At 46.5% G+C, this 23928-nt stretch overlaps 1 protein-coding gene and 1 long non-coding RNA gene across 4 annotated transcripts in view; one reads left to right on the top strand and one right to left on the bottom strand.

The window, feature by feature from the left end:
* LOC136286296 (uncharacterized) overlaps positions 1-3447 on the bottom strand; it is a 38731-nt gene extending 35284 nt beyond the window's left edge. For both annotated transcript variants that reach the window (XR_010719829.1, XR_010719828.1), the window contains exons 1-2: positions 3288-3447; positions 1053-1188 (exon numbers count right to left, since the gene is read on the bottom strand). This is a non-coding gene — a long non-coding RNA (uncharacterized lncRNA). The remainder of the gene's footprint in view (positions 1-1052; positions 1189-3287) is intronic.
* Positions 3448-3626: 179 nt separating this feature from the next.
* On the top strand, positions 3627-23779 carry UGP2 (UDP-glucose pyrophosphorylase 2). 2 transcript variants are annotated; one of them, XM_066177721.1, is made up of 10 exons: positions 3627-3665; positions 9756-9883; positions 10418-10525; positions 17339-17524; positions 18953-19086; positions 19706-20003; positions 20969-21166; positions 21355-21597; positions 21980-22084; positions 22899-23779. In XM_066177721.1, exons 2-10 carry the CDS (start codon positions 9770-9772, stop codon positions 23004-23006), a joined length of 1494 nt encoding a protein of 497 aa, XP_066033818.1. In that variant the 5' UTR covers positions 3627-3665; positions 9756-9769; the 3' UTR covers positions 23007-23779. The 2 variants fall into 2 exon arrangements, with proteins under 2 accessions (XP_066033818.1, XP_066033817.1); XM_066177720.1 differs by lacking the exon at positions 3627-3665 and adding an exon at positions 3978-4245.
* Positions 23780-23928: the final 149 nt, after the last annotated feature.

Here is a 23928-nt window from a genome sequence, read left to right on the forward strand (position 1 = left end):
TTTGTTTGGGAAATACTGCAAATGGGTGTGTTGGTCAGGAAACTAAGCTCCGGAGCAGCCAGGAGTGTGTCGGGCGGCTGCTGCACTCACTGGGCAAACAGGAGCTGGCAGAGCTCAGGTGCAACCCGTGTGCCCCACCCAGGGGGCCCCAGACGTGGCCTTTTACTGCTGCCCGTCACTCACTGTCCTTTTGGACCCAAATTCAGATTTAAAACAAAAAAAAAAGAGAAGAAAAATTACAATATATAATTATATGTATATTATACAGATTTTGTAGATGGTGTCAATACATCTGTCCAAAATATATATGTATATAGATTAAATATATAAAAATCTTTAAGTAATCAATATTTATATTTATAATAATATAAATATAAAATATAAAGTATAATTATAATATATAAATGCAAAAAATCTTTATCTTTATCTTTATCTTTATCTTTATCTTTATCTTTATCTTTATCTTTATCTTATCCACACACATATCCTTCGGGATCCATGTGTGTATCACCTACTTTGCTGGATGCACCTGGAATTATATGTCTATAATATAAACTCCTGGATTTATACTGTAGATAAAGTTGTAAATATATATTTATTTAATATAGAAAAATATGTCATATGTGTATCATACACGTAAGATATAGAAATCATATATACATATTGCTACACGTATGCATATCATTATTACATGTACTTTTTATTTTTACATATATACATGTTACAGTATTATATATCTGTATTATGTATTGATATAATTGTATGTATAATTATATACATGTATATACAATTATATATACACAATTGTATTTATATTATACATACACCTCTATATTACTATATTAGTATGTATCTAATATATAATACATAATAATAATATATATAATATACATTATATATATTAAATAGTAATATATATATTACTATAAAATATATATAATTAACAAAGAAATAGCCATAAAGCAGCTGTGTTACCATTTTTATTATTTGGTTGACAAAAACAACAAAGATTTTTCTATTCTTCCGTAGCCAGTAAATTAAAATGTTCTCACCTTGGCTTTCCAGCTGCCTCCCAGCCGCATTTCCTTGGCAATTGCACTGTCTTTTCCCCATAAACACACAGACTTCCATTATCTGCTGACCCTTCTTAGCTAGAACAAGTCAGCTCATTGGCAATAAATGGAGTGGCTGAAAAACAGAGGAGAGAGGGGAAAATAAATATCCTCAGTGGGAAACTTAATAAAGAGAGCCAAGGAAGAAATAAATGAGTGAGATGCAAGGGTGATGCTGGGTCTTCAGAAGGGCTTTTCCACTTCCCCTTGTGCAAGCCCATCCACAAGACAACTCTCCCAGCCAAAAACTGCCAGTGCTGAGCCAAAACTGGGATGGGGAGAAGGGCTGGAGTAAGAGGGGGGACAGGACCAGTACTTTTGGTACAGCATCTTGCACTGGTGTAAGCTCCTCAGCTGATGAAACCAAAGGAAATCACCACTACTGCATTTATTGACTTTATTTACGAGGCACATTTACGAGGCAGTTTATTTCTGAGGCAAAAAGCCAGGCAGAGGTTTGGGTTTGGTGCCTCCATCCCGTTGTTCCTTTGTGACACAGCCCCAGGCTCCTGGAAGATGCTGAACCCCCCTGGCTGAGATGGTGACATCAGGCACTGGGGGAGCAAAAAGTTCTTTTCATTTGGGGCATTTAGACCTTTTCTTGGCATTCCTGTGTCTACTTAACCCGAAGTGTTGGTGCAGGAGGATGGGCTGCATGAGCAGCTTGCCTGTGTATTGCCAGATAAACCTCTCCCTGAGTTTAATCCAGCTCAAGAGCTTTACCAAACTTTGTTGGTTTTGGATGGATTGGTTCTGTGCCACCACCAGTGCTCAGTCTTGACTGTTCTCTTCCTCCCATAAAATGCAGTGAAGGAGGGAGTGTTTTCCCCTGGTTCCACTGAAGTGAGACAGGTTACTGGAACTAGTTTTATTGCTGGCAGATAAAAAGTTATCTCTGCTTATTACCCTGTAAGTCATGCCTGTAATTATCCTTTAAAAGGATAGCTGTATGAAAGTTGCCCCTGTCCTATCCAGAGATTACCCAGGTTGTGTTTGGCTTGCAGGTGTTGGATGTGGGATCATAGCAGAGCTGAGCTGTAGAAAAGACAGCAACAGGTTTAAATCAAAGCATTTTAATTAACAGTGGAAGGACAGGAGTGAGGCTGATCTTGCATTTAACACAGCAAGCTCCCATCAATGTCTAGAGAAAAGGATCAGGATTTTGCTGAAGTTCTGGAGTGAAACCAGGACTTTTTTTTCCTGGTGGATCCAGGGCATAAAGAGGAGCATCTTCCCTGATGTCAAGAAAGTAGCATGCAGTGAGCCTTGTACTCAAAACGAAGGGAGATGCTCCCAGGTCCAGTGGGTTGGGATGTAAAATTCACAGGGTCTTGGCATTTTTGGTTTTCTTAAAAGCCAAGGAGCGGGCAGATGCAGAGGCGAGCCATCCCACCCCCAAATGGACTGGCTCATCCTGGTTTATCCCAGAGAACTCACAGGGAGCTTCAGCCAGGAGGGAGGAAGACCACCCTGCCCATCCCAGGCAAAGCTCCACCACCCACCCACCTCCTGGAACTGGAATTCAGCAGCACCCTGCCAATTCCCAATCCCTCTGCTCATGGTAACAGGGCACTGGGCTGGTCTGCAGTGTGACTCTGTGTGAATGTAAGGATTCAGTGATGTATTACATGTGATTTTACACACAAGCATATATTGCAAAGCCATGTAGAGCCGATTTTTAAAAAAATAAAAAATGAGAAAGTGAAAACCAGGGTGGTGGTTTACCGGCAGGGTGCTGGGGGGTATTTATGGCAGGGTCATGGGGTTTCTACCATAACCACAGTAGACAGGGAAGCCCAAACACCGCCAGGAAGTGTCTGCAGGCAAAATATCTGACAAAGAGGGAAATTACAGCCTAGCTCAGGAGCAATTCTTGGCCTCTGGCACCTTTGGGCCGCTGCCCAGCACGGAATGTGGCCGTGAAACCGGGATGGAAAGCCATGGGTGGAGATGCTTTAACTGACGGTACACTCCGTAAATCAGAAATATTTATCAGAATCACAGAATCAACGGGGTTGGGAAAGACCTCTGGGATCACCGAGTCCAACCTGCGACAGGACACCGCGGCGTCAGCCAGAGCGCGGTGCTGAATGCCACATCCATTCTTTCCTTAAACACCTCCAGGGACGGTGATGCCACCACCTCCCTGGGCAGCCCATTCTAGTGCTTAATCACCTTTTCTGCGAAAAACATCCTTCTTATCGTCCCACCTAAACCTCCGCCGCAGCTCGAGGCTACGTCCTCTCATCCTGCCGCTGGGAGACGAGGCCGAATCCCACCTGGTTGTGAGGCGAGCAGGTTCCCCCCCCCCTCGGTCCCGAGTCCCGTTTCCAGCCGCCGCGGACGGGACCGGCACCGGGAGCTCCCCGCGGCCGCCGCTGAGGGGACCGAGGGGAAGCTCCGCCCACTTCCGGCGGCGCGCGCGCGAGGGGCCCGCCGGGATGGGCGCTGGCCCCGCCCCCGCCGCGGGAAGGGAGGGGGGGTGAGGGGGGTGGGCGGGGGCGCGCGCGGCACGCGGGTCCCCGCCCCCCGCCCGCGGTGCCGCAGGACGAGGTGGGTTCGGCGCGGCCGCCGCCGGCACCGCCCGGCCCGGGCTGAGGGAGGGGGGGACCCCGCCGTGCCGCCCGGCCCCGGGGCGGCGGTGGGGCGCGGCGGGGCCGCCCCTCGGCCTGGCGGAGCGCCGGGGCGGCCGCCGGCGGCCCGGCCCGGCCCGGCCTGTCCCGTCCCATCGCGTCCCGGAGCGGGGAGGAGCCGCGCCCGGGAGCTCCCCGGAGAGGCGGGCGGCCCGGCCCGGCGGGGAGGGGAGGGGAGGGGAGGGTCGGGGGTGGCGAAACCCGGGGCGCGGCGGGTCCGCCTCTTCCATTGATGAAATTTAAATTGCTCGGGGTTCGCCGCCCGCCCGCCGGCCCGGGAGGGAGTGCTCGGCGGAGGGGCAGCGCGGCGGGCGGGCGGGAGCTCCCAGCGAGGCCGGGGTCGCCGCCTCTCCCGCCGCAGCCTCCTCAGGGCCGTCAGCCCCTCTCCGGCCCTTCGCTGCCCGCCGCGGGGCGGAACCCCCCGAGCGAGGCACTCCGCGTTTACCCAAGTGTTTGTTTGTTTGTTTATTAAAGCGCGAAAATGTCGGCTCTCCTGAAAGGTAAGCTGACGCGCTTTGTTTTTCTCGGCTCCTCCGGCCGTGCGGGCGCGGGGCTGCGCTGTGTTGTGGGTCCGCGCTCCCGGGGGCTGCGGTGTGCCCGGGCTGCCCCGGAGCCCTGTCCGGGATCCGCTGGCGGGGCCGGCCCGGCTCGGCTCGGCTCGGCTCGGTTCGGTTCGGTTCGGTTCGGCTCTGTGGGGTCACGGCGGGGCTGCGCCCGGGGCTGTGCGCGGCCAGGGGCTGGGGGATCCTGCGGGACCTCGCCGGCACAAATCTCCCCTCTCCGCTAAGCTAAAGTTGCGGGAGGATGGATGCTGAGGATGAACGTCTTCGCTTTTTTTCTCTTTTTAATTTCTTTTCCTTTTTTTTTTTTAATTAATTTTTTTTTATCCCTTTGACGCTTGAGTGTGTTTTGGCATTTTTCGATCCCGGTAGGCTCCGGCACTCTCCTTTACTCCTCTCCGCATGTGTGTGAGCGTTTCTGTGTACGTGGTCTGAGTTTCGGATTCCCCGTGGAAACAGAGAACCAGCCCACAAGAGGTCATTTTGGGAAGAAAAATTACTTTGGTGCATTGCCGTTGCAGTTTTCTTTCCCCCCTGTTTTCCTGTGTTCCTCGTGGTGCGGGGTCATGCTTTTGGTCACGAAATACGTGCCTATAGGGTTCCTTAATATGAATCCACGCGGGCCTATCAACAAATGTAATGCTGCCTGCAGAAGGAACGCGAGCAGGTCGTTTGCTATGCAAACTTGGGTGTTGCAGGCACCCGAGGGCCTTGGCAGGCTCTGGGAAATCACAGTCCTTCACACAGTGGATGGACAGTGCTGGCTGTGTGAAAGCATCACCTGGCTGCAAATGTCCTGGGACACCTGGGCGAGAAAGCAGGGCAGCTGGAGGGAGGAGGAAAGTGTCTCCAGCGCTGTTGCTCAACAGGCCGCTCTGAAAGTTATCAAGATAAGCCCTTGTGAAGTTGGTTAGGGAAGTATATTGCTAATTGTTCTTTTAAAATGGAATTGGCTTATCTCAGACCACTGCTGTGGAGGTAGCCATCTTGCAGAGGAGTGCTGGTATTCCTGAAACTGGAAGCTGTAGAAACCGATGTAAAGATCATAATTGGCTTTTAAAATAATACCAGAGATTTGACAATCCTGAAAGCCTTAAAAAAAAAAAAAAAGCAACCCAAAAACCATCCGCCGTTTAGATACTCTTTTGGGGGGGCCAATGGTACTAAAACATATTGTCATGTCAAGTTGTATTTTTAGCAAGGGGATCGTCTGCTAAACTGGGGAACTCAGCTGTGTCTGACTGGAACACCTAAACTCTTGGTGTGTGCAGCTGGCAAGAACAGCTTCCTAGGCTGCAGATTTCTGAGTTCGCTCAGGCTAATGTGCTCATCCGTCCAGGAGAGTCAGAGCACAGAGGTTTCACTTCACGGATGCCTCAGTCCAGCACGTGCTGGCAAATTTTGCCTCTTGTAGTAGGAAAATGTTCGTAGAGGCTGAGAGTGGGTATGTTCAGTTCTAAAACCCGAAGTATGTTTGTTAGCGTTGCACGTTATAGTGTGGGTATTTAAAGAGACACTTATCCCTGCCAGAGATAAAAATTGCCTTGAACTTTACGCGGAATTGTTGGAAGTTAAGGCATTCACCCTACCCTGAGCGCAGAGTTCAAGGATAGAGCATTTAAAGTTTAGCTGAGTGTTGTAACTCACTGGCCACCCTTCTTGGTTTTTATGTGCTAGTCCGGCTCCAGGGAGACCTAAATAATTTTCTGCTCTAGGTCTCTCTGTGTGCTTACTTGGATTGCAAAAGTAATCACAGTTCATAACCCTCAGCCCAAGAGATTGCCTACTTTTTCAAGAGAGAAGTTCTTGCCTGGCTTGTCCCACAACTCCCTCCTGTGCTGCCTCCTCATAGTACCAAGGCAGTGAAGTTCTCTTCTGAGTGGATTAATGAACGAAATTAACCAATCTTAACATTTTCTCTGCCTTTAATGTAGAATAAGAGGAAGGACAGCAGAAAGGAAACATGTGCAAGCCCCTCGGTTAAGAGTTGACCACTGTTGTGTTCTTGTGCAGTTTTCCTGAGGAGATCTGCCCCGTAATATTGTTTCTGGTAGTGTACAAAGTCCTCCTTTCTGTTTGCTCGCTCTGATATACCACGATTTGTTTTTTTCATACGTCAGTTATAAAATTAGCCGTCATAAACCTGCCAGCACTCTTCTGTGTGCTGTAGCTGGTGCTGTGAGGGCAGGGGCCAGGTTAGCAGTCAGAGCAGAGCACAAAGGCCTGCTAGAAATAACAGTGGGGTGGGGGCAGGAGGGGTTGGGAGTGAAATTCTCCATGCGTCAAACGCCGCCGTGAACTTGACTGAAGTGCCGGCCTGTCTCTGCTGCTTGGAGAAACGCTTTCTACCGAAGGCATTCAAGTCAGATATCCCTGTGTGGTCATTTTTGCAAAGCCCAGTGTGCTCTCAAGTCCCAGCTATTTAGTCATACTCTTCTGGTCTGTGCTCATTTCCTGTGTGGGCAGGTCCCCCAAGAGTCTTCCTCTACCTTATCCCACCCTTTTCTTACCTCCTGATGAGTGTTCAGGAGCACCGGTTTCATAAAAGTGGGCTTGGGCTGAAATACGAGGCACTGGTTGCGAAATAGCTTGGAAAAGGAGCTTCTTTTTTAAGGTAATTTGGGATTTTTCTGGTCACGTGTATCCTTGGAAATCTCTTCCCGCGATTATCCAGCACCCCAGCCTCCCATCTGATTTTTAGAGGCACGGTAACTACTTTTCATGATGGCCTTAGGAAATTTTAGTTGCCTGCAGGAAAGAACTGCTTTCAGATATGCAGTTGCACTGGCCTTTCAACTTCCTTGTTGCTGCTGAGTGAAAAGGGAAATCAATCTTCACCCAGGCTGTTAAATTCAGCTGTAGTTTGTGTTAAAGGACTGCAGTTGTCTTTCTGCCAGCCATAGGCTGAGATGCATGAATCCCAGCTCCTTCCCAAAAACTCTGAGGGGCTGCAGGAACAACTAGAGCCAAGTTCACTCATCTCGTGCACCGGTTCTGCTTTGGGGAGCCTTTGGAGAGTGCAGCCCAAGTCCTGGTGGTCATTTCCAAGATAAATGCTCAAAGCCTCTCTGACAGCGGCGTGTTAAAGAGCGGAAGATCTGTTGCCTGCTGTTTCTCTCGGCTCTTGGTTACAGTATTCACATTCTTACCTATGCAGAATAGATGCTTTTCTTGCACCAGGCAAACACATGTTTTTATGGACTCCAGCCATGTCCTTCCTCTCTCTTTCCCTGCGATAATTATAATATTAATTGGACTAACAGCACTAGCAATGCTGTGCCCGAGCCACCGTGTCCTGACACATTGGGTCTGGATGAGGCCGAGGGGTGGCAGTAATTAATGAATGTTAAATGTAAAGCCTAAATACCCACCAGTGCTGATGGTTCAGTAAGAGCTGTCCCATCCAGCTGCTGCTCTGCGTGCCTGATGCCTGGTGTTGGAAAAAGCAACAGGTCTGCTTTGCTTTCCTGTGAGGATCTTGGTGTTTAATGTTTGCTCGTTCAGTTTGTGAAGAACTTAGAATATGACAGAAAAAAGAAAAAAAAACCCTAAACTAGGATATTGTCGTATATTTACTGTTATGATGCCATTTTATCTCGATTTGTTTGTGATGTTGCTTAGCCTCTAAGTGCTTTTTTTTTCTGGTAGAGACACAAGTCTTCTGGCTAAACTGGGCAGAACAAGCTTTTCCTGCTTACATTCCTACTCCCTCAGCCCCAGTGTGTTCCACACACGACTGAAGGTCTCTGCTCAGACTTGGGATTTGCTGAGTTCCTTAGGAGATGTGTTGCATCACCCTGGGAGGTTCAGATGTTTTACAGGCCTGCCAGCGGTGAGAAATGGCCACTGTTGTTGCTGTAGCAGAGGTATCATTTTAACAGGGTGTATTATAACATGTTGCAGGATAAGAAACATATTAAAGCCTCTCCTGGCAGTTGTTTCTGCGTGCATCACCCCAAAGGGCAGGAATGAAGGGAGTACTTGTAGCAGTTTGGTATTAAGCATGGGGCTGGTACAGACCTCCTTTTTTTTCTGTAGGAAAAAGTGCATCCTGGTGGAGAGCTGTCTGTGTTTTTACACATTTGACCCGGAAAGATAACGCCTGACAGGCTTTCAGCTCTTACCTGCTTTTACTACTAAATGAAGCATTTGATTAAAAAAAAAAAAAAAGGGGGAACCTATTGTTCAGTGTACTGTTCATCTTGAGCTGGTGTTTTCCCGTGTTGCACCACACATACTGTGTGCACTGCAGCACTTGTCTGTCTTTTTTTTTTTTTTTTTTTTTCTCTCTCCCTCCCCTACCTGCAAAACAGTGCAGTCAGGAAAATGGCTTCTGTGGGCTTCAAAGCAAGGATTAGATACTGTCACTGAGGCTGAGGCTGTGGAATACTTTGCTTAGAAAAAGAAAATAAAATCAAAATTGCATTAAAAATGAACCCTCTCTGGCTTCCTTAGACATTCTCAACAGAAGAGCCTTTTAATGCCTGCTCTCAGTAAGTAGACTTTAAATGCAGGTTCCTCTTCTAGCAATGTTTTCTGTCAGTGTCACTCTGTTCACTTGTAAAGTTCCCTCCTGTCCCTTTTTTTGCACTGGCATTCAGGGTGTTTCTAAAATCCAGCTATATTTGGCAATACATCACTCTCTGCGTTACAGGGAAGTGATCACTCAAGGGATTTGGCAGAAATTAAATTAACTGAGGTCTTTAGAGAACATACTCAGAATGTCTTTGGAGAATACACTCGCTTCCAATGCTTTCTGTTGGAAAAATAAAGTCGTGTTCTCTCCCGGCTCTTTCTGCAGGGTGGATTTATAGAATATTTGTGTGTTTACTCTTTTTCACGTTTGTGGAGTTTATCACTTTCAAAAACAAAACAAATGCCGAAGTGATAGACAGCCCAATTTTCTAGGTTGCTTAGTAACTGAAGTGCACGCTGTAGTGTGAAAATACTCATGACAAAGTAAGGGAATGTTTGCCGGAACAAACAGAAGATCCTGTGAAAGTGCACTGTATAAATAATTAAAGCCTATGGTTTTTATTTGCTTGTGGAACAGAGAGATACCTTCGGTCACAATGTTCTACATAACTTTTCACTGAGAAAATGCTTCTTTTTTCACACTTCTGCTTGCTGAAGTGTGTTGATGCGCTACTAGCAAAAAAAAGTGCAGTGCTGCAGATTTTTGGATGCTTCTGGAGATGGACCATCGGTCCTTTGGGATGGTTTTGGAGGAAGGGTCGTTATTCTTTGGGCCCAGTTTAAGATCTGTTCCCCAGGTAACCAGGAACAAAAACTTCAGCTTCCTGGAATGCTAGCACAGTGATAAAACAAGACCGGATTTTATGAGTTTATCAGTCTTTTTAAAAGAAAATCGAAGGCTGTTTGTAGTCTAAATAAGCTCTTTTTTTTTTTTTTTTTTTTTTTTTAATAATTTTCTTTTGTTTTTATTGAAGATTTCAGCAAAGCAATGTCTCAGGCTGGCTCCTCACAGTTTCAGGAAGTCATTCGGCAGGAGCTGGAGTATTCCATGAAAGTAGAACTTGATAAGATCCTTGCGACCGCACACTCAAATGAGATAGAGGTAAGGAGCACGGCGTGGGTGCTGCTCAGGGCATGAGAAATGGGATGCAGGACTCTGAGGCAAACCTCAGAAAGGAGATAAATCACAGATTTCCCTATTTTTAAGAACGTGCTCTGATCCTGTGTGGAAGAGTAGCCAGGATACAATGTCAGTAGGAGACTTTCAGTTCCCTCTAGGCCGGGTGTCAGGGTTATTAGGTGTTTAATCATCTTTAGTTATTAAAGGTTCTGTGTAATCTTCAGTGGATTACAGAAAGGGAGGGTAAAGGTGTTGTCTTAAATGTTGGGCCAAATTGTAATGGTTATGGTTTTGACAAAAGACTTGTTGTGTAGGTATCCAAATTGGTTTTGTAGTCTTGAGTGAAAAAGAGCTTTTGCTAACTTCTGGAATTTTACCTAAAGTTTAGCATGTCTGCTTCAGTGCCAATGAAATTACTCCCGTGGATAGACTGTACATCAATTTGTAGAAATGCTTCTGTGATTGAGTAGGTGTGCATCGAGTAGCAGCATTAACTAATGCATTTCTTCTTTGTAGCACACTAAAAAGGACCTGGAAGGATTTAAGAAGCTATTTCATAGATTCCTACAAGAAAAGGGACCATCTGTGGACTGGGGGAAGATTCAGAGACCTCCAGAAGATTCTGTAAGTTGTGATTAAGTGACAGTTTGTAAGGAAAACAAAACTGATAATTGCTACTTAAGGCAAATGATGTGTTCACCCATGGAAATGGGTCTATCTGCCATGGTTCCATAAAACCACGTAGGACAACACTTTGGGTTCTAAATAAGAAATAATTATTTGTTGACATATGTTGTATGTCATCCCGAACATCAGGTTCTGCTTACCATATGTGTCAAGTTCTTTGGTATCATTTTGTTAGCTGCTCTGGGAGCAGGGGAGCAAAATGGGACAGATGCCACCTCACCGTTTGGTACCTTCTCTGGAGTAAACTTGTGTTAGAGGGGAAGCAGGGAGAGCCCTTGTTGTTCCCGTTTCCCTCCTGCCCTTCTGAGAAGGCGGCTCAGAGGAGACTGTTTCCAGCAATCCTTTATGTTTAATAATTTGAAAGGGACATATGGCAAGTGGGCTGGGTATTAGAGCTCATTTAGCAACTTCTGTAACCTGCAGCAGCTCAGCAGAAGTGAGGGATCTGAAACAAGGAGTTGGCTGTGGGGGGGGGTGGGTTTGGAGCCTGATTTTTCTAATGTTGTCTGTGTTGTTGTAACTTATAACCTGTAATCTGAGCTGCTGCTGAAAAAGCACTGTGTATTTTTTCAGCACTGTTCAGTACTGAAATAAATACTTCCTATTAAGCCTAACCTCATTTTATTGATTCATCAGCGGCCTCAGGCCGTCCTTTGACTCTTGGTGTAACGAATGGTATAGCTGTGCTACAAATTCTTGCTTTTCCCAGCGTGGTGATCTTGGCATATTGCAGGAGCTCTGTGTGCTCCCAGGCCTGTGGTTTCTCTGAGGCTCTCTGTGTGCCTCAATTGGGGCTCTGTTTCCCATGAAAGGCAGGCTGTCCAGTTACTTCCAGAACAGATGCAGGGCTGCTCTATAAAGCACTGAAGAATGATGCTGTTTTAGAGCAAGTCTAGGGTTTTTCCAAGGTTGAGTGTTTTCTTTTTAACTTCAAAAACATGTGATGTCTCTCTTTTCTGTACTGTGACACTGAATGGAGTGTTGCTTTTGGGGAGAGAAGTCTGCCCTCAATGAAGAGGCCAGGGTGGGAAATTGGAGTTCTAGATAAGATGACTTACAAGGAGGGCTGAAGAAAAGGGGGTTTCTTTCAGGCTTGGGGGGCTGAAACTCTGGGTCTTTTAAATATGTAAGAAGGTAGTTAGGACAATCAAAGGAATAAACTGTTCCCTGTGCCAAGAGAAGGCCTGGGATTAAATTACAGAAATTTGATGCGAGTGAATGGCTGCTTTGTGGAGAGGAAGAGCTGCTGTCTGTTTTTCAAGTTTTGCACACCTTCCGTGGAAAAACAGACAAGTTCTGTAAAGGTCTGAAAGTGCCCCGGTTGGACATCTGGAGCAGATGTCAGACTGGAGGTTGTGGTAAGGCTCTGAGATAGACTGGGGGCATATTCCCAGGCATGGCAAGCTGCTAAAAAAGAACTAAGAGAAAGGTCTAACCAAAGGTCACAGAGGGCTGAGTGGAGAAGGGCAGAATTAGAAAGAGTATCTCTCTTTTTCCTTACGGCCTCTACTGCTCATTCTCAAATGTGTCCCTGTGCTGTGTAGCAGCTTTTGATGAGAGAGAGAAAGGTAAGATTCCTGCCAAAGCAGGTCTCTTCTGCTCTGATGGGAAATGAAATTTTGCTTCCTAGCATGAACTCTAAATCAAGTAATCATGCTTGGTAAGTGCCACAGAAGGGAGCTAGGGCAAAATATCTACAAACAAACTTCCTTCCATGCCTTCTTCACTTCATAACATCCCATTCTTTAGGGATACTTGGACTTCCTGATCTGACAGGAGGTGGGTTTGAGCGCTTGTGAAAACTGAGAGCAAAGTTCAATTTCTTTATTTTTTTCTTTTCTCCTTTTTGCTGACCATAGGATTTCTATTTCTCTCCCTGCTGTGTCGACTCCCTCCTTTTTAATGCATCAGTCACATCAGGGACATACTGTGAAAAATGGAAAGGGTTCCTCATAAGGCACATCCCAAGGGACCTCCTCCCAAGTTGTTCTTTGCTGAGGAGCATGACTTGTGGAATTATTAAATAAAAGTTGATCTCCTAAAGAGCAGAATTTCAGAATTACTGGTCTATCTAGTGTGGGTAAGAACAGCTTTTAGAAGGGGTAAAGAGGGATAACTTTTGAAGGGCTGCAGTACAGAATTCTTTGGGGCAGGTATCAGTCTGTGAACACATATTTTGTTTGAGTGCATCCGTTCAGTTCCCACTGAGTTTTCTTTTCCTAGCTATAAAACCTCAGAGCATGTTCTCCTGCAGCTCTTGGTAGAACAGCACAGGGGTTGGTGTACGGAAGAAGTGTTTGCTGGTAATCTTGCAAGTGATTTATAATTGCCTGTAGGGATGACCTTGTTTTATGAGGTGGTGGGATGCTTGGCTGCTTGGAGAATCTCACACTGCAAGGATCGTGGCCTAGAAAGCACCAAATTTTCTGCAGTGTGAATTTATTTGCCTGTGATTGTTTTGGAGACTTGCTTTGCTGCTGGGAATTCTGGCAGATACAATCTTCAGCTGATCCCTAGTGGAGCAAAAAGCATATGCTGAGATATCTATGGTTCCTCTGTGTGTATAAACACACAGACATACGTGTGTATCTGTAAACAGAGGCACACAAAAAGTCTGCCAAACTGTGGGTTTGTTGCTTTTTTACTTATTTAGCTGCTTAAAAAAGTTCATGAATAGTTTATTGGATTTATGGGCTTTGTCTTTTAGGTGGGGAAGAGTGTTTCAGGCTTTTGCCCAGTGCCAAGGGACAGTGTTGTGCAGAAGCGGAATTTCTGATCAGACTTCTGTAGGTCACCCAGTGTGTTATCTGTTGTATTTGTTCTCTGAGTGTAGCTTCTTCTTCCTGAAGACACGTAAAGGCTCCTGTCAGTAAATTGAAACAGAAATTATTGCTTTGTGGTATTCCTGGTTTTCTCTGCAATGGGAGATTTCACCCCTGACCTCCACGTTTTCAGTGAAACAACTTATGCCGATGACAGTAAGAGAAGATTGAACCCATTTCACACTATATTGGTAAACCTCTGACTCGTTTTTTCCTTCCATGTGCTTTGCTTTCACATGTCCCAAGGCTTACAGTGGTAGCTCCATAGTTAGGACCCATTACTGTTACAGTCTCCAGAGAAGAAAGTACGCTGAGAGTGCCAGTTAACAGGGAGAGGAGGTAAAGAATGTGGACATGGCAAGTGTAACTTAATCCCCTCCATGTAGATTACAGCAATCTGTTTGTTTGAATTGGAAGCAATAGCAAAAGTCCTGCTGGGAGGCCTGTGGGAGAACTGCAGTGATGGAGTTCACCTCAGAACAGCAATGCCAAACCTCAGCTGGGATGTAAAGAGAGCATCTGAAGCAATGTGAGTGTGAAAGGAGCTTGTCTGTTAGAGCTTTTGTTTTTTTTCTTCCCCAGTGGTTGGATTCTTGTCTGCAGCTCAGGTTGCCACCTCAGTGAGGTGAAGGAAAGGAGGAAAAAGAGTGAATGTTATGCCCCTACTCAAAAGCTAAATATCTCCTTAATCTTCAGCTTTGTAAACAGGTTTTAAGGGTTCGTAGAATCATGGAATGGTCTGGAAGGGACCTGAAAAATCATCTTGTTCCACCCCCTGCCATGGGCAGGGACACCTTCCACTAGACCAGATTGCTCCAAGCCCCATCCAGCCTGGCCTTTGAACACCTCCAGGGATGGGGCAGCCACAGCTTCTCTGGCTGACCTGTTCCTCTGCTTCACCACCCTCAGAGTCAAGAACTTCTTCCCAAGATCTGATACAAATCTCTTCTCTTGTGGTTGGAAATTATTCCCCTTTCAGCCTGTGTAAGAAGTCTCTCTTCATCTGTAAGCCCCCTCTAGGTGCCGTAAGGTCTCCCTCTTCTCCAGGCTCACCCCAGCTCCCACCCTGATCACACCAGGGCTGTTCTCTCTCCAGCCACCTTTGTGGCACTGCTCTAACAGCTCCACGCGTTTCCTGTGCTGAGGGCTCCAGACCTGGGTGCAGCACTGCAGCTGGGCTCTCACCAGGGCAGCTCTCACCCCTCTCTTCATTTGGTGCCATCTCTAGAGCTGTCCCTTGGTGCTGAGTCAATGTTTCTTCGAACTGTGAGTACATATTAACTAATAGGGGCGTCCTCCCTTCCGCTCTGCCCACGACGACAGCCCTGATGCTCGTTTTGTCTGTCTCTGACAAACTCTTGCAAGCCTCCTTGCAGGAGGAGTAGGCTGCTGGAATCTGTTAGTCAAACTCCCAACGCTGCCTCATCCATGCTGTTCCAAGAAATCACAAAAGGAAGCTGCATGTGTCATCTTAGAGCAGTCCCAAAGCAGGGCTGCCAGACGTGTCTCAATCGAGTAACGCTGCAGCCATGAACTGCAAGACATGTCATCCTTGCCCCTGGGATTTTTCCTGAAGAATTTCCCCACCAGCACTTACTTGTCAGGCATGCTGCTCCAAACCCTCAGAGCAAGAATTGATTTTTTTTTTTTTTTTTTTTCCTGTGGAGAGCTTCTCCATTTGTGTACATTGTGTATGTGATGAGGTAGTTGTGGATGTTAGTGCCTGCACGTGGCTGGAAATGTTGGAGTGATAGCTCTGGCATCCAGCAGTCCTGGTGCTGCAGCCTTCCTGCTGCAGCTTGACTTTTTGACATTTGTTATTCTCTGAATTAAAGACCCTTCAGGATCCAGGCCTTTGTTGCCAAGTTGACGTTTCCAATGCCTGTGCCAGAAGAAACTGAAACGTTTAGCGAGGCTGAGTCATAAATTTTGTGTTGTAACTGGTGCAACATCCAGTGAACGGAGTCCCTGATGGAACTGTTACCTTCTTCAGGACTTCTACCCTGTATGTTCTGCAAAAGCTGGTTTCAGGCATGATAGTGAAAGCATTGACAGGTAGTTGGCACTTCAGCAAAGGCAAATGATTTCTGAGGCAGTCTGGCCCTGAACTGAGTGTCAGACTTTCTGCTTTTTGTGAGTGATGCAAGAAGAACATAGTGAGACTTGAAAGTTGAGATAATTATTTTGGATGTTCAGACAGTGTCAGAACATCATGGATGTGACTCACATCCCACCCAGCTCAGGATGAAATGTTTTTAATCCATGTCCAAGTCCAATGCAGGGTGTTAGTGACCTTGGAGTGGATGGGGAGCAGTAAATCTGAGCAGAAATCTCTGTAGGTCCTGCTGGTAGCAGAACGTTCATTGAGCTTCCTGATGTACCTCCAAGACACTAAACCCAGGATTTATCATCTCGTGGTTAATGAGAAGAGCAGTTGTTCTTCAGGGTGTTTCAGCTGTTGTTGACAAAGCAAGAGTCCACTTTTTGTGCACTCCTGTTCCTGAAAAGTTCTTGGTGGTTTGGAAGGAAGCTCCTGCCTGTGTCCCTGTGAAATGGCAGCGATTGTGCTGTTGCCATGAGACCTCCACGTGGAGTTATCTTGCAGTACATCCTGTAGGAGTTATCTTGCTATAAATACATCCTTTAGGCTTTCCAGACCCCATGAAATCCCAGAATTTCCCTGATGTGAGGGATCTGCCCTGATCTGCTGCCCGTGGTGTCCCGGAATGCTGGGATTGCACAAGCCGCCCTCTCTACCCCCACATATCCCGGTATGAAATATGATTCTTGTTCCAGGGCACTGTGAGTTTCCATTTGAACCCCAGCCCTTGCCCAAAGCAAACACAGCTCTGAAATCTACTCTGTGTGCATTTGTTCTTGGAAACCAGCTGTGGATCTTACACACCCCTTTATCAGAATTAAAAGAAATTTTTTAGCAGCTAGAATGTTACAGCGCTGGAACTCCAGGGCTTTTCTTAAAAAAAAAAAAAATCTCTAGAAGGGCAGGCTAAAGGATAATTGGATTGATTCTGCTCTAACAGTTTTGGCATGATTCTTCCTGTGGTATTGTTATTTCTTTGACTTAGGTGCTTTGAATTAGGGGACAACAGTACCTAATGTAAGGCATACTGTCATTATGAGCCTGATTTTGCTCTCATGTAGCCCAGACTCTGTTCTTAAACCTGTAGGAAGCAGCTGTCAGTGAGGTAGAAGACTCCCTGTAAGGTTTATTATGAGCTGGATGAACACATTCTGAGAACAGCAGAATAAGAACTAGGAACTCTGTTCCACTCTGTGTCATGCTGTCGGGAGAAATGAATTGTATCAGAGTAGTGTCTGGAATCAGAATCAGTATAGACTGAGTTAAAGAACCAACATTTCCCCAAGAATGTTGCCTTTGACAACCTCAGAGCAGAAAAAAGAAACAAAACCAACAAAGAAAACAACCAAAACCAAACAAAAAAACTGAGTTTGAGCTGCTCAGGGAAGGAAAGTTCTATGCCTTGCATGTAGAGCCTGGTCCTTCAGTTGTCTGACTGAAGGGGGAGAGGGGCCATCCCATGGGACAGTGAGTTAGATGGTTCCCAAGGAAACCCCCTCCCTTTCTGCAGGGCAGGAACAGGGTTGTGACAAGTGCCACAACTGGCCTGACTTCTTCTCATCTGAATGAGGCCGATGGTGCCTGGTGTCACAAAGTCCATAGAACCTCTTGAGAAAAGAGGTTATTGTAGTAACAAACCAGGTTATTTGGATCATAACAAATCAGTTATTGTAGGCTCACTTTGCAGATGTTCTGCAGTGTCACAAGGCACGTGAATAAATGTGGGTTTTATCACCACGTTATAAGTCTGGAAAGTTTTTAGGAGGAAGCAATTTCTTCCCCAAATATCTGACTGCTGGTCTTGTTTTTGGTAATTTGTTTTCCCAGATCCAGCCCTATGAGAAGATCAAGGCCAGAGGCCTGCCTGATAACATTGCTTCTGTCCTGAACAAGCTGGTGGTGGTGAAGCTCAATGGTGGCCTGGGCACCAGCATGGGCTGCAAAGGCCCCAAGAGCCTCATCGGGGTGAGGAACGAGAACACCTTCCTGGACCTGACAGTGCAGCAGATCGAGGTAATGCCTGAGGGGCCAGCACACACTGGGCCCTCCTGCAGGGAGGGATCAGCTGGAGGCTTGTCAAAAGAAAGAGGAGAGGGGGATGATCATGGTGCTGGGGTAAAGCAGAGAACTCCTTTGGGAAGAATAGATGGTGTGGGTGAACTCTGCGCCCCCCACGTGTTAGCACAAGTGTCATCCAGCCTGGAACGGGGGGATTGTGCCCAGGAACACAAGCAGAGCTTGTCTGGCCTGGGGAACTCCTGGCCTTGTTTCCAACTCCTCCAGCTGCAAGTTCATCTTTTCAAAAAAAGGATTTTTTTTAATGTTAGAACAAAGCTTTTCACAGCAGCTCTGAGTTCCTTGATGAGTTGAAATTCTCATGCTGGAAGAGATCGCTGGCATCTTCCTTTCCATCTAACCCACTGCCCCATAGGATGGCCTCTCCCCCCCTTTAATCAGGCCACAATTGAAGAAGAAAGAAGAGCAAAAGAAAAATTAACAGCTGCTGGTGTTGGGAGAGAACATTTCAGCTTATGTTTTTAATGCTGAATATTCCTCTTAGAGCAGATGATGACAGGTATTGGAGTAGGAGGTGAGGTGTGCCTGCTCCATGGTTTCTGAAGTGCCAGCAGTTTTTGCCTCAGTGTGATGTTGTTTGGAGTGGCTCTCCCATGTGTGTTAGATGGTTCTATGGCAAACTCAAATTTACATCCAACTGATGCAGCAAAGCATCACTGTGGGAGTCTGTGACTCCGCCAAGGTGTGATGATCCCGAATGCTCCAGCAGAGGAGGGGTACAGAGTTGATACACAAAGCTTAAAACTCACTCAAGGATCTTTTTCTTTCCCCCCCTTGCACCTTCTATTTGCAGTGGAACTGCTGTGATCTCTGATTTTTGCCTTTGTTGTGCACGTGGAAATGCTCTTATGTATTTCAGCTCCATGCTATAGATTTCCAAATAATTAACACGGTGACATTTCATTTCTTATGTGCACTTGATACAATTGTCCATCCCTTAGTCTACCAGGAAAACTTGGAAGTGCTTCCTGTGGGGGACAGTGTGGAAATGTCACCTTGACAGACTGCAACAATTTGATGGAAAACACGCCTTTTGCAATCAACAGTAGCTAAAACTCGAAATGACCATTTTGTGGCATTGTGGTTTCAAATTTTAGACCTCAATGCAGGTTTAAAAACAAAGATTCACTAATTAAAGATAGATTATTAGTGTGGGTCTTACCTTTACAACTACCGAGGATTTATTTTCCTTTACCTATTATGCTTTCTGTAGAATAAGTGCATCTCTTTTTTTTTTTTTTTTTTCCTCATGCATTCATTATTTCCAGTCTGTTTCACCTAATTTCTTTTTCCCAAAGTCTCAGGTGTCAGGAATTAAAGCTAATAACACGTGCTGAATTTACCATTTCTTATTTCCCCTCTCAGCATTTAAACAAATCCTACAACACCGATGTTCCTCTGGTTCTCATGAATTCCTTCAACACGGACGACGACACAAAGAAAATCCTGCAGAAATACAGCCACAGCCGTGTGAAGATCTACACTTTTAATCAAAGCAGGTATCAAAAGACTTCTCCACTTGGGGCAGAAGGGAAAACCAGCTTTTTTCCCCTCCATATTCCAAACGGGGTGGGTTTGAGTTTGAGGTGCTGGGGTAGCAGTGGTGTCTTCTGCACCCCTGTTCAGTCTCTTGTGGAGAGACTGAAACATCAGGGGGTTGGGCAGAGTCAAGGAAAGTGTGTTAAAATTGGGGAGAGGGGGATGTGGGAGCCCCAGTTTCTAAGAACTGTACAAACAGTGGTGCACTGGATGCTGGCCTAATTGATTCCTGAATTTGCTGTTAGTCTCCTTGGGCTCTGGAGGGAGACAGACCGTGGTTCTCCATGAAGAACAAACTCTAATCCAGGTGGCTGCTGGGGTCAGAGGTGTGTTTGATGTGCTCTGAACCTGCCTGGCAGAGGAAAGTTGGTTTGCAGCGTGGCCTGAGAACTGAAATCCTTGAGGAGATGGATTGCATTCTGTAGCTTCTCAGTGACAGCTCAGAGTTTGGGTGGGTCAGAATGGTCAGGAAAAGCACACGCCTCCAGAAGCCCATGGAGCTGCACCTGAACTGCAGTGTTTTTATTTTCTGCTAGTCTGACGCTGGTGGGAATGTAACAAGACCCATATTCCTCACAGGTATCCCAGAATCAACAAGGAAACTCTGCTGCCAATAGCCAAGGATGTCTCTTACTCAGGAGAGAACACGGAGTGCTGGTACCCCCCAGGCCATGGAGACATCTACGCCAGCTTCTACAACTCTGGGCTGCTGGACAACCTCATTGCAGAGGGGAAGGAATATATTTTTGTGTCCAACATAGATAATTTGGGTGCCACTGTGGACCTTTACATTCTTAACCACCTCATGAACCCACCCAATGGAAAACGCTGCGAATTCGTCATGGAAGTCACGAACAAAACCCGGGCGGACGTGAAGGTAAAGGGAGATTGGGGGAGAGCCTGAGGGTGTTGGTGGCCATCCCCAGTCTCCTCCGAATCCATGGATTCAGACATAACACCCAGTCTCCTCGTAGCTATTTTAGGCACCATTTAACACATCAGCTTGGATCTAATTTGAGATGCACAAAATCAGCAAGTTTAGGAAGTTCTGATTCGTGGAACAGATTTGATCTGTGTTCTGGGCAGCAGCAGACAAGGACAGGCTGGGCTGGCCTGGAGGCTCGAGTGATTTGTGCAGGGTGCAGGTCACAACCTCTGCGCCTTCTCCAAACTGTCACGTCCACAGGGGCAGGAAGTTGAAGGTGGAAGCTTGAAAACAGCACTGAGGGCTGGGATGCAGCAGTTGTGTCTCACAGAAAACTGCATTCCCAACGCTGCATTGCACAGCTGCCCATCTGCTCCTGCTGTAACCCCTTGGCTTTGTACAAAGTCCAGGAGTGACATTTCTCAGAGGTTTGTGATGATACAAATACTTGCAGCCTGCAGTAATTTGTCCTGCAGCTGTGCTCTGCCTCTCTTCTTTTGTATGTGAGAATGAGGGTTTGGATTTTCTCCACATTCATTAGGGAAGCTCTGACTTAGCCCTGTAAAAGCACAGCAATGCACTGTAAGGATACTTAGATTTAATTTAATTGACAAAGTACCGCTGAGGGTGATTTTTGACAACGACAACATTTGCAAAATATTCTCAACAACCTTCATTAAAGGAATTAACTGTCTTGGGAGTGCTGAAATATGATCGTTGGATGGTCCTGACTGTACTTTAAACATGCTCTATAATTAGTAACCTGGTAGCTGGTTACTAAAAACAAGAAATGTGTTTTCTCTGGAGTTCAGCTTGAAATGCCAACAGACCAGTGCATCTGCCTGTGTTGAGGGGAGGATTTCTTTTCTCTGGCTTCTCACGAACAGGACTTAAACCCTCTCATTTGCCCCTTGCAGGGTGGCACACTGACACAGTACGAGAACAAGCTGAGGCTGGTGGAGATAGCTCAGGTCCCTAAAGCACACGTGGATGAATTCAAGTCCGTGTCCAAATTCAAAATATTCAACACCAACAACTTGTGGATTGCCCTGTCTGCGATTAAAAGGCTGCAAGAGAAGAACGCCATTGACATGGAGATCATTGTTAACCCAAAGGTAATCAATCAATCAATCAGGTTAGCAAGGGTTTAGAGGACACTGATCAAAACAAACTAAAAGTTTCTGCGTGGGTAACAGGCACTGCTGCCTCACATGGGGTGAGGGTGCAGCTCTGGCTGATGTGGGGCTCCAGTTCTGAGTGCCAGGACCTGCTCCACGTGCTCACCTGAGTTTTTCTCTTCCAGACTCTGGATGGAGGCTTGAACGTTATCCAGCTGGAGACTGCAGTTGGTGCTGCTATCAAGAGTTTTGAGAACTCTCTGGGGATAAACGTCCCTCGTAGTCGTTTCCTGCCTGTGAAGACCACCTCGGATCTCTTGCTTGTGATGTCCAATCTGTACAGCCTTAACGCCGGCTCTCTGACCATGAGCGAGAAGCGTGAATTCCCCACAGTGCCTCTTGTCAAACTGGGAAGCTCCTTCACAAAGGTAAACAAACGCCTGGTGTCCCCCTCTCTGAAGAAAGGCACAGCTCACAGAGTGAGAAGTGAGGTTTGCTTTATCTGTCTCTGCACACCTGGGCCTTCCCTTTTTGCTCTTTGTAAAGGTTGTGGGAATGCAGGTATTTAGGGTGCGTTTTGGGTGCTCCTGGTCCCCTCAGCTGAGCAATGGCTGTGTGTGCTCCCCATTGCAGCCCCCCTGTTGTTCCTCACACTTGTTTCTGACGGAAATCACAAAGTAGCAACTTCTTTATTGCTGCAGATGTAAGTTATGGGAAGGTTTCTGAAGGGTATTCAAGGGGCTCCTCCCACGCTTGTCTTAACCCACAGATGGCTTTAAAACTGTCCCTGTTATTTCCTCTTTCCAAAAGGTTCAAGATTACCTGCGGAGGTTTGAAAGTATTCCAGATATGCTGGAGCTGGATCATCTCACGGTTTCAGGTGATGTTACATTTGGGAAGAATGTTTCATTAAAGGTGAGTGTGCACTGGGGATGCTGCTGCAATAAACGTGACTGATCTCTGCTCCTTGGCAATTGATCCTGAGGCAGTACCTGTCCACGGGAGCACTCCTGGGAATTGGGGAACTGGCCCAAAGATGGCAGAGGCTGTGGCTGGACAGTGACCTTTGTGATGGAGTGCAGGACGTTGCTGCCAGAGCTGCTGCTCAGGCTGAGAGGAGGTTTATTTATGAGCCTAGAAAGCACCACAGACGTCACATCTCTGTTCAGTCACTGCTGCCGCCTCTGTCCTTTGGCTCAGTCACACCTCCCTTCCCAGGCTGGCCTTACCCCACTCTTTTTTGGGCCCTTTTGCATCACTTTGGGGTTCTGGATTTATTAGGAAATGGTGGAGCTGAGCAAGTCAGTTTCTCTCTGATTCTTCCTGAGGATCTTGCCAGTCCTGGCAGCACCTGCAGTTCTCTAGGGCAGTTTGGCAGGTGACAGGGGCCATCACCTGGCTCAGGCTGTGAGCTCTGAGCTGTCCCTATGTCCCCACATTTGCTGTCCGGCTGGAACAGGAGCCCTCCTGGGATACACCCAGGGGCGGGGACATGACAAGAGCCCTCAGAGCAATCATGTCTTCAACTCTGTAGGCAAGATAGGATCTCGTGTGGTAATCACAGAGCTTCCAGTAATGCTTGTTTCAAACCCTTGTTCTGGGGGTGCAGAAACAATACAACTGAATGCATTCAGGCTCTGGCTGTGGTACTGCCGACTGCTCCTGCAGACACCCTATTCCATCGGGTAACAGGTTTCTGAACCCCTGTTTTCTTCTCCTGTAACCCCAGGGAACAGTCATCATCATTGCAAACCACGGGGACAGGATTGACATCCCAGCTGGAGCTCTACTAGAGAACAAAATCGTGTCTGGCAACCTGCGGATCCTGGACCACTGAGTCCAGCAGCGGGCACAGGGCTGGGGTTGCCGTGCCAAGCCAGCCCCGTCCTGGAAAGAACCTTTTAAAGCATTAGAAATCTAAGTACACAGAGGGCCTATGCTTTGTCATCTTCACAGTACCCTGCAGTATTAATTTAAAATTAATTTCTCATGCTTATCTTTAAGCAGCCACAACAAAGCGCCATGGATGTGCGTAAGTAATGCTTCAGTCCTTAAAGAGATTCCGTAACTCAGTTAATATAACCTTGAAGTGCAATACTGTTTGTCTCGCGGGGAAGATGGACAGATCTTCTTTGATAAGAAGTTCAAGAGGCTCGCCTCGACCATGCAGTAGTTTTGAATTGCTTGTAACTGCAGAAATAAAGCTGTGAAGCAATACGCAAGTGGGACAACATGGTTGGCAACTCTGACGTTTTAGGGAAGGCACAGTTGAAAACCAAAAGTTTCACTACTGCTAAACAGGCTCTTAAAACCCTGTATTTCATGTGCTCACAAGCTGTAGCCCTCTTCAACCCCCTCCCCTAAGTACAAGTGGGATGTCCTGTCCCAGTTGTACGTCGAGGTACTGGGGTAAGGCTGTCAATACCTCCATTTCCGTATCGTGAGAGTGGGAATCATCCGTGTTCCAAACTTGCCCAAAGAATCCAATACTTGAGAAAAAAAATGCCTCAGTAGCCACGTGTGGTGTTTGCTTTTTCACATCCCATTTAAGACTGGATCTCCTGTTAATATCTTAATCTTTGATCTGCCCTCTTTTTTTTTTTTTTTTTTTCAATAAATGGATCACGTTGACTACACCTATGTTCATATTGTCACAGCCATGTATGTTAATTTATCTTCTCTTGAGTTTCTAAATTTGTACAGGAATCGAAATCCCTGTCCTGATCACTATTGATTTCTTAATGTTTCTCTTGTATTTA

Source organism: Chamaea fasciata, unplaced genomic scaffold (genome assembly GCF_029207755.1).
Source record: "Chamaea fasciata isolate MVZ Bird 193981 ecotype frontalis unplaced genomic scaffold, bChaFas1.0.hap1 SCAF_3, whole genome shotgun sequence".
NCBI lineage: Eukaryota > Metazoa > Chordata > Aves > Passeriformes > Sylviidae > Chamaea > Chamaea fasciata.